This window comes from Acanthisitta chloris, unplaced genomic scaffold, assembly GCF_000695815.1.
Source record: "Acanthisitta chloris isolate BGI_N310 unplaced genomic scaffold, ASM69581v1 scaffold9164, whole genome shotgun sequence".
In the NCBI taxonomy this organism is placed as follows: domain Eukaryota; kingdom Metazoa; phylum Chordata; class Aves; order Passeriformes; family Acanthisittidae; genus Acanthisitta; species Acanthisitta chloris.
This window is the reverse complement of record NW_008669957.1, coordinates 581-10,890: the sequence shown is the minus strand read 5'-3', so window position 1 is coordinate 10,890 and position 10,310 is coordinate 581. Positions and strand designations below refer to the sequence as shown.

Here is a 10,310-nt window from a genome sequence, read left to right as displayed (position 1 = left end):
CAGATCAGACTGAAGTTGGCATGTCCACCAGTGCCACAGGGATCTACACAGAGGTATAAGGAGAATCAGTGCATACACTTTTACCAGCATATTTGTGGCATCCTCTAAGTCTCTGGCACATGAACAGCATTGGACATAAAGGTATGCTTATGCCCCAGCTAATTCTCTGTCCTAGCAAGATGAATGTGCTCATGAGGGTTCAGGCTCTAAGAATGCACCTACTTGTTTGCAGAGGGTGGTCCAAATGTCCTACAAAAGTCACTCACTGTGGCAACAGCAGATCAAGCACTTTGAAGCCCTAGCTTCCCTTTTTTACGTATTTTTTATTATCAATATTACTTGCTGAGCATCCTGTGCTCAAAACCTTCAAGACAGGATGATTATGGTCTCTGCTCCCAGGGTTTAACTGCAGGTTTGGTGCTGGAACTTACATTTATGCAAGAGACACTGCCATGCCTGGCACCTTCTGCTGAGGGGCTGGACATGACTGCCTGGCAGGAAACCCTACAGTGAAAACTTGACAGAAAAATCTGCAACGTGAAAGGAGCATCACACTACTAAAATGCACAATGTTCTTTTTACCTGGAGATATTTTTAAGATGGGAAGGTTTTTCTAACACAAACCGGAATCACTTCAACTTTTTCATTCTCTCTCTGTTTCTTCCTCTCTGAAATGACCCCAGGCTGGCCCTTGCTTGGGGGAATGTACTTCTGATGTATATCTCAGAAGGCTTAGAGATACGGAATAAACTCTCATTACCTCTTGCTAATGCAAAGCACCACAGAGCAGATGCCTGAAGCCCTGCTCAGTGGGGTTGGTGTAAAACAATAGGGGACCCCTGGCAGGACCTTGCCTTCAACTTCCACAGGACCCACTGTGATGGACAGAGTGGTCTGTGGCTGCCCATTTAAAAAACCTTCACAAAGCCTGTTGCAATATTACCACCACAAGAGCCTTCTTGTTGTGCTAACTAGGAATTCTCATTAACTGGTATCACTATCAGAGCCCCCAAGCCCCAGAGAAAGCAGCAGGGGTTATAGTGCATGAGAAAGACCCTATGCAATGGCATTGCTGTGGGTTAATGGGGAGTACCAATAAGCTGAAAGGTGAGGTCCTGCACCAGGAAACACAGGGCCAGACAATGAAAAGCACAGCACAACTCTGGCATCTTCAGGTTGGGGGTACTCCAGCTGCTATAGGGTCCCACATGGAAATGGCTATACCCTTGTAGGCTCCATGGAATCAATGACTGTGTCCCAAGAGCTCCAATTTCCAGTGTAGGTTAAGCAGAAAACAATCTGGCACCACACAGAGGCTGCAGCATGGCTCTCCTGCACAAGGCCAGGGACTTTCCCAGTGAGTCATGAGGTCAGTGGCAATTTGGGCTTTCCCAGACCATTCTATGGCAGAAGAGGCACCGTATGGTCACTGCTTCCAGGCATTCCTAGGAGTGGCACATTACACTGCTCTTTCTTACAGTCTGAAATTATACCAACCCCCACCTATTTTTCAGAGGCCACATCTACAATTTTAGCAAGGGACAGTTGCAGGAGGTTCTTGGGACCAGATTGTCTCTCTATACTTATGAGCCTGCAAGCACAGTCACAGAGCATCCTCCAAGATCTAAGTGTCTGAGAAGCTCAGGAACATTTATATATTGCTTAGAGCACTCAGTTGTCCTCAGGAGTGGGTAATCATAGAATCATAGAATCAACCAGGTTAGAAGAGACCTCAAAGATCAAGCCCAACCCTACTGTGGTTACTAGACCATGGCACCAAGTGCCACATCCAGTGTCATCTTGAAAACCTCCAGGGATGGTGAATCCACCACCTCCCTGGGCAGCACGTTCCAATGCCTGATCACTCTCTCCATAAAAAGTCTTTTCCTGATATCCAACCTATGTTCAGCTTCCTGTCTCTCCAAACTCCCAGGTCCCTTTCTGCCTGGTGCTCTCCAGCCACTCTGTCTCCAGCTTGGAATGCTGCATGGGATTGTTACGGCCAAATGATGCTAGGTGAGCTGAAGGTGGGAAAACACTTGCACTTCTTCATTTGGTTGCAGTAAAGTCTTAGACAATTAAAGAAAAAAACCCAACTTTTCACAGCAAGTTTACAATAAAGAGTCATTCTTTATCATAGAAAGTCACACCTTATACATAAATACTTTGAATGTCTTGCTCTTTCATGGAAAGTAACAGAGAAAAACCTTCAAGGTTGATACATGGGAGCTGGCATTAGAAATCACATAGGATCAAAGCCAAATCCTGCATCCAAACATGCAGACATTTGGATCCTGAGTTGACCAGTACACCACTTCCCTCCCCTGCACTGGAAGGAACTGAATCAGGACCCTCCTTGGAAGAGCACCCCCATCATCAACCTCCAGTTCTGGATCCCCACCCTGCAAGCTTGACCCCATCACTGAAATCCAGTCTTTTACATTTGCAGTGGTATGAAATCCTGGTTGGTAGCCGCAGAAAGAGCCGTTGTCTTCTCCAAGGTGCGTTATCCTTAGGTTTTTGGAGGTGACTGAACTAACTAAGCCTACCCAAGCTGGATCCCTTGCAGCTATTTCTATTTCTTGGCTGACAAGCTGGTTACCAAAGCAGCAAAGCTAAGTATTGCACAGTCTAGCAACTTTTGACTAAAACTAGGACCATTTCTGTGGAACAGCAGTGTGGGAAGAGAAAAGAAGCTAGCGGAGCAGCAATAAGAAATCTGAGCTTTGATCAAGGAGACAGCAGCATTTGACTCTATCTGAGCTGGCAGGGATATCCCATCCCAAAGCAAAATAAAATATGTCATTCTTTCCAGCAGATGAAATTCTCCCCAGTGGTTTGTTCCTCCCAGGATCATTTTATGTGATCTCATTGTCTTTAAAGTCCTTCCCCTGAGGAAGCCGAACGTTTAATATAGACTACAGCGTTAGCATCCGGTATTAAATCAGTCCAGCTACTCTGAAATGAGGCGAGTGGGCGTCCTGGAAAGGAAATAAAAAGGCAAGTTTAATAGAGGATATAGCATGGGTCAAGGTGAAGCTATTTATTGCAAAAGACACATGAGCACACTGCTTGCTCAACCGAGGGTCACTCCGCCCTGCCATAAGATGTGTTTTACACTCCCAGTAAACTCCAGATGCTCAGAGAGTGTGCACAAGGAATGCATCATCTGGCCCCAGAGGCTTTTACATCTTGCTTTGCTTTACCAAGCTGCCCTAAGAGGCACTAGCACATTCCCACAGCTCTTATTAATCCAGCTGGCAAACTTAGGCACTCAGCGTTTCAGCCACACACTTTTGGCATTTCTGGCTGCAAAGATGAGCTGTAAAAATGCGAGGAAGAAAAATACCAGGAAGGGAAACATTAAAGACCACAAGCATGGAGCAGGATGCCAAGGATCAGCACCTGAGCCAGGCATTGCAGAAAGCGTCTCCATCCCATGTGCTTCTTCTGCATCCCCACTGCTGTTTCAAGTGAGATTCCTTCCAGGCAGGCACTGCACACAGCAACTAACAGCTGCCCCGTGAGGGAGCCAGATGTGATGTGTTAGGCACAACTCACACAATCCACTGCTGGTGTGAAACTGGTTCAAAGAGGTTTATGTTGCAGCCACTCTTATGTCATCAGTTTGCCACATGCTGGTTGCACACAAGCCCACAGAAAAGCTGCATTTTTGGTAGTTTTGGTTGGGTTTTGTTGGTTTTTTTGATGTCATGTGACCTGACAGAACATGATTCTTCAGCTCCATCATGAGTGAAAACACTCATTTACCTCATTTAGTGTTTCGCTTTAAGAAACAATTTAGCCTGTGCTTGAAGTGTCAGCTAAATGAGATAATTTATAATTCTGAAAACATGCTAACTGTAAGAGGCTATAATCAGAGCTAATTACAGGGACATTCTGGAAATCCCTTGGCTTGAGGCTTTAGTTTTGATAAAGAGGATAACAACTTGTAAGCTATGGTTCTTTTAATTACAACAATAGCAACCACGTTCTTTTACATGGCTTCTTTCATCTCTAAAAACCCCACAGCTCTGCAGACTATACGTACCACAGGGTAGCCTAACACCAAAGTGAAGCCATCTCTGCAAGAAATAACTAACTGTTTAACAATACCTAGCAGTCCCATGCAAAATTTGTAGAGGGGAAAATAGGTGCAGAAGGAGAATATAGTTTCTCTTCTGTCTCCTTACAAATATTCAGGGGATTTTTGGATGTAGTTATTTGATCTTGAGGATAAGCAAGGCAGCTTTTCTGTGTGCCTGCAGACTCAAGGCACTGAGGAGGAAGGCAGCAGCATCACCTCCATTTGTGGCTGAGGAAGCAGAGGCACCACGTGGCAGTGTCCTGCCCAAGCTCACCTGTCCACGTCCTCTGCTGTGTGACAATAAAACTTTGACACTGTGATTGGGAGTTACAAATTGCAGCAGCTTCCTCAGCACTGTGAACAGACAGGAGACATCCCAGGTGGCTGTAGGAGGGCCAGCACTTGTAGTCTTCTCCTTCCACTGTCCGGAAGCCCTTAAGGGAGATGTAGTCTGGGAACAGAAAAAGTTTCCCCAGACACCCTCTCAGTGCACTTTCAGAGACTAGCTACACTACACACTGAGTGTGTTGCACTTCAGTCAAACTCTTAAAAGAAATGGGATAGTGCTGGACTGAACTGAGCTGCCTAGACGGAGCAGGGATGGAGCTGCAGAGTTATAAGAAAATCAAATCCTGCCTTTTGGCTCTGCTGGGGAGCACAGGACAGCAATTCTCCCACAGATGTAGGAGATGGGGACAGAGTTCTCACAGATGAAGGGACAGGGGAGCACAGGGGTGGGTGAGAGGCTGTGCAAACCCACAGGTGCTCCATTTCTCCTCCAGAGAAGCCAACCTCACAAAAGCCTCTCCCAAACTCCAGCCTCAACAGCAGAAGCAGCTCATCACAGACCCAGCACTGAGCTACATGGGGCACACTCTGATCCACCCATCATGGTGCCTCCCACAGAAACAGGAGATTTAGGAACCCCAGTGGGGGAAAGGGAGGCCAGATCCTGCTCCTTACAAGGAGACCTGATAAAAAACAAAAGACCTGACAAGCCTGAGCAGATGACATTCAGACTATTGTTCACTGTCTGCTAAGAGTCTCTCCCCACCTTCTCACACCTCTAGGATGGTGATCATTTTGGCACACTGCTACTGGGCCAGTTGTGCAGCCAACAGGTAGGTGTTGTTGGAAAATACTAGTCATTCCCCATTAAAGCTGCTAATAAGCAGATACCTTTGTTCATAATGGTGCAAATTCTAACTCTTTCACATGTAAAGAGATTTCCTTCTGCAAGGCACCATTACCTGCTCCACACCATCTCATGTGAACGCCCAGGAAAATGCAAGCCACACTAACCACTGGACTTTTGAAGGCTTCATTTTCATCCGACTCATCTCTCTACCACTGAATGGGTCCTTCTCAGAGGAATGCACCTCATTTATCCATTCACAGGTCCAATATAATGGTCTTCAGAAAAAAAGAATTTAGAGGGCACTGAGGCCCCAGCAACTTTGTCACACTCATCTGGGTGTTGTCACCTCCCCACTGTATGTTCCCATAATAACCAGTGCTCAGCAGCCAGAACTCACCCAGTGAAATGGGAAGTTTCAATATCAGCTCAGAAAATTGACCTATTGGTCCACAGGATAACATGATCCCAAGAAGAGGTAGGAGACACTCAGTTTGCTACTCTGGTCTAGTTGCTTAAGCTATCCCAAATACATTCACATGAAACACTGATGTTCATTATGAGAAGAGTATTTAGAAGCAGCAAAAACACATGTTCATCTGCAGGCCAGATTGTCTGCACTGCTTTTCCTTTGCAAAGCATTGCACTCATGCATAGCTCCCATTAAAAAAAAAAAAAAACACAAACAACAAAAGGCTGTTCAAAAATAGACATTTTTGGTGCTTTTTCTGGTGACTATACACTGTCTCAATGTATGGGAGATCAGTTACCAAACTCCTCACATCCTTATGCAGTTCACAGAATTTAGGGGCTGGAATGGACCTTACAGATCATCTGGTCCCAACCCCCTGCCCTGGGCAGGGACACCTCCTCACTAGATCAGGTTGCTCAAGGCTCATCCAACCTGGACTTGAACACTGCCAGGGTCAGGGCAGCCACCACATCCCTGGGCAACCTGTGCCAGTGGCTCACCACCCTCAGAGGAAAAAACTTTTTTCTCACATCCAACCTAGACTTTCCCTCCTTCAGTTTGAACCCATTACCCCTTGTCCTATCATTGCAGTTCCTACACAGAGTCTCTCTCCGGCTCCTTGTAGACCCTTCAGATATTGAAAAGTTACTCTGAGGTCTCCACACAACCTTCTCTTCTCCAGGCTGAACAGCCCCAACTCCCTCAGCCTGTCCTCACAGGGGAGATGCTCCAGTCCTCTTAGCAACTTCGTGGCCTCCTCTGGACTTGTTCCAACAGTTCCACGTCCTTCTTACGCTGAGGACACCAGAACTGCACAGCAGTTATGTTACTTAAAGCATTCAAAATCAGGTACCTTTTAAAAGAAGAGGTCTTTTCTGCAGATAGAGCCCAGACTTGTACAGATGTAAAACCTTTTCAAAAGCATTCAGGGTTTCGTTTATTCCATATCTTAAATCACCTACATTTAAGGAAAAATATGACAAAGATAAGTAATTCCATGAACTACCATCTAGAGACTTCTAATAAAGAAGTTTAGGAGTATTAGCTGGTACCTGTTGCATTCAGAATATCACTCAAAAGGGGCCTCAAAGCTGGTGGTGCAGAGTGTGGCAAAAGATAGGTAAAAAAATACCTGCAAAAAATCCCACAGACTGATTAGAATGCAGAGGCTTCATTTCCCTGGTGATTAAGTTGTCTACATTTTCCCGTGACTTGATTATCCATATGCAACTAGTAAGTCTGCTTTGGTTATAAAGTTATGTTTGAGCACATCTTGGTGCCTTACAGATGGTTCCTGAGAGTTGGGCTGGTCCTTGCAGCACAGCATGCTGCTAAGCGCCATGTGAAATCTATCTAGCAGAGGTTCATGCAGCAAAGCTTCCCCTCACTCTCTGGGGACATTTCTGTACACTAAGCAATGCATTTCCCACCAAAAAAGAACCCCAAACCTGCATAAAAGGTCCTTCTCTTGCCCAGAGAAGGTCTGGCATTCTTATTGACCCTGGAAAGGCAGGACAATTCATTTCCTGACCCTTCCACGAAACTCCTGTTCTAGGGAGACAAGTGAACAAGACACAAGTGCAACTGCAAGGCTGCAATAACCTAAGCAGGGATTTGCCCTTTAACACTGAATCCTGGAAATTCAGGCTCTCTTATAAAGTCCTCCTGTGTAAATATCCATCTGCCAAGACTTCCTCTCAGTACTTGACCTGCCAAGCATCAATGGTGAGCAGAAGCTCCTGAATTTTCAGCTGATGGCCTACACAAAGTACTGCAGCAGGATCAGCCCCTTGCCTGTTAGTTGTTCCACTGCTCTTCCATAGGTGCCCAGAGTCTTCACAGGGAGATTCAGAGTTCCAGGGAAGAGTTAGCCAGCCTGTTCCCTCCAAAGGGGACTCAAACCTCGTGGGCTTTGGCAGGTAGGCTGCACTGCCATTGCTTTCAGCAAACACAGCCTGTGTATGTCAAGCACCAGGGCTTGTTTGGCAAACAGTAAATCCACAGGTGCAAGCTCTGGGGCAAGTTTCTGGAGGGCACTGGGGAAAGGGAGCAGCAGAAGAAAGATGCCTTCATTCTCACCAGACAACAACCACACTATTTTCCTGCCTTATAAGGAAAGTAACTTGCTTCAAAGTGATCCTTAACTACCCTTTGACAGAGGTGAGGGGAATCACTGTGTAGAAGAAACACAAGATGCTAGAGGCTCTACATGGCAGAGCGTGAGCTCAACCACCCCAGATTTTCCCCCTTCTCACTGGACATACCGATATGCATTGAAAAGATTCTTCTTTTCATTTATTCCTTCACATTTCCCAAGTGCAGAGCATTTGAGAGGGAAGCTTTTGGTAGGGAAGTCGAGTGTGCAGTCATTATCTTCCTTGCATGACAGCTCCTCAGTGCTGGCATCATCCATGTCTGTCACTTTTAGGTTTCCATCCACCATAACAAACTGCCTCGGCTGGAAATCCAAGAGGACTATGGAACCCAGGGGGGAATGTGCCAAGTAAAACAGCAGTTTCACAAGACTCAGGCAAATCTGAAAAAGAGAAGATGAATATGCATGGAAAAAACAGATGAAAAACAGCTATTAAATTGGAAGTAGAACAAAGGGGAGGGCATTCAATGAAATTAAAAGGGGGGAAAAGCATATAGAACTTAAAAGGTAATTACATGTAGGCTACAAAATTTATTATCAACATTGCCACAGGATTTGACTGGTAAGTAGTTTAGCAACATTTTTTTTTAATGTGTGTATACAAAAAGAGACATTTGCAGTTAGAAGAACTAGAGGATAAAGCTGCGAGGAAAACAATAGCAGCCTTCATGTTTCAGGAGCTATATTGATTTGCTAGCTGAAATCAGAAGGGTTTTTCCCATTCTGGCATAGAATTAATAGATTCCCCTCCCTTCTCCCATGCTGCTCCATACAGACTGAGGCTCTGCGGTCATTAATACCAGATTCATGCCTTGCTGCATCACTCAGCAGTATGAATTTGGGCACAAAATCATGCTTCTGGAGAATTAGTCAAAGCATACAATGTATTTATTGCCAGCTTTTTTGCTTTTATGCCAACTTTCTGGCAGCAGGGAAAGGTCGGACAATACCTGACCCAGCAGAAAGCTCAGTAAATGACTTTTAAACAAACTGGAAGTAGAAGAGTGCATTTATACTGCACCAGCACTTTGCTCAAGTAGCTTTCTGCAGCAGTTTTCATTCAGTATCAGCGAGCCCTGGCATCAGACAAACCGTATCATCAGCTAGGTGTGCCAGGCAGCCCCGCGCCACCCGCTGCTGATAGTGATCTGTGCAGGCGCAGGGTTTGGTCCCTTGGAACAGCTCACACAATCCCTGCTATCTGATGTGGCTCATCTCAGGAGAATCCCATATATTTAGACTCCCTAATTAGGAAACAGGACTAGACAGTACCACTGCAAATTCTGAATTAGTGTCTTCATCAGTCAAGAGATGAGTAAAATCTTTAATGCCACCGTACCAAACCTTACCACCAGCATCATGGGTTTCTAGCTCTACAGCAGACTTTGGCACGTTTGAGAAGATGAAGTGCTGGGAAAGCTATGTAGAAGCTTGTACAAAATTGTTTGTAAGCAGAAGTGGAACTCCACAAGCCATGAGAAATGACTCTGGAAGTTCTGATGCTATTTTAACTTGCTTAGTGAAGCAATCATACGAATCCCAGCCTCATGTCCTCCAGCCAAGTGAGCACAGTTGCCACACTCTCCCTCTGCCTTGGATGACATTAAGGACCACATGCAGGCAGGGATTTTATTTTAGGACTTTTGTTGCGTTTTTATTTTGCCCAAAGCATTTCTCAGTGACATTAAGGTACACATGCTTCTACTCGATGCTTTCTTTCCTCCTGGGACCCAAACAAGGAGCAATGAACCCCCAACTGAGCCCTTGAGGCAAACTGTAATACAAGCTATAACCAAAATAAGCCATTTCTGTTCCTGGGGAGCTTATGGGTGCCTATGTAACATGCTTAGGAGATCTCACAAGCAGGGTTGCAATTCTAGCACCTACAGCAGGAGGAAAGCAGTTCAGTAGTGTTTGTACTACAGTAATACCTAGAGGGCTAATGCAGCTCTTTTAACATTGATCAAGAGAGAAGGAAACTAACTATGAGACGCCAGGCTAAGGCTATTTTAATGCGATTTAAAAGGAGTGAAAAAGAAACGATTTACCGACAATTTGCAGGACCAAACAGTGTGTCAGCAGGAGAATCCCGTTTGCCCCAGCAGTCAACCACCACCTCTTTGCATTTACCCAGTTTGCGGTCTAAAGGCTGCTGATAAAACTCCCCTCATTTTGTTTTCTTACTTTAAATCTTTCCTCCCAGGGGGTCTGCAGGAGCTGAATCATCTCCAGCGGGGATCCCAGCTCCAGCATGGCTGTGACCCGGAGCTCAGTGTCTCCACTGTCGTCATAGCATTGACCGTGCAGCTGCGGCGGGAAGGAATCACAGGATCATAGAATCAGCCAGGATGGAAGAGACCTCAAAGATCATCCAGTCCAACCCTACCGTGGTCACTAGACCATGGCACCAAGTGCCACATCCAGTCTCATCTTGAAAACCTCCAGGGATGGTGAATCCACC

At 45.6% G+C, this 10,310-nt stretch overlaps 1 protein-coding gene across 1 annotated transcript; it reads right to left on the bottom strand.

The window, feature by feature from the left end:
- Positions 1-2,877: 2,877 nt before the first annotated feature.
- LOC103801109 (protein kinase domain-containing protein, cytoplasmic-like) lies at positions 2,878-10,156 on the bottom strand (the record flags this gene model as incomplete). The annotated part of the gene is made up of 6 exons (XM_009073514.1): positions 2,878-2,981; positions 4,362-4,538; positions 6,548-6,652; positions 6,747-6,826; positions 7,959-8,230; positions 10,034-10,156. Coding segments are annotated over 6 exons (861 nt in total), but the record flags the coding sequence as incomplete, so codon positions are not given.
- Between the last annotated feature and the right edge of the window lie 154 nt (positions 10,157-10,310).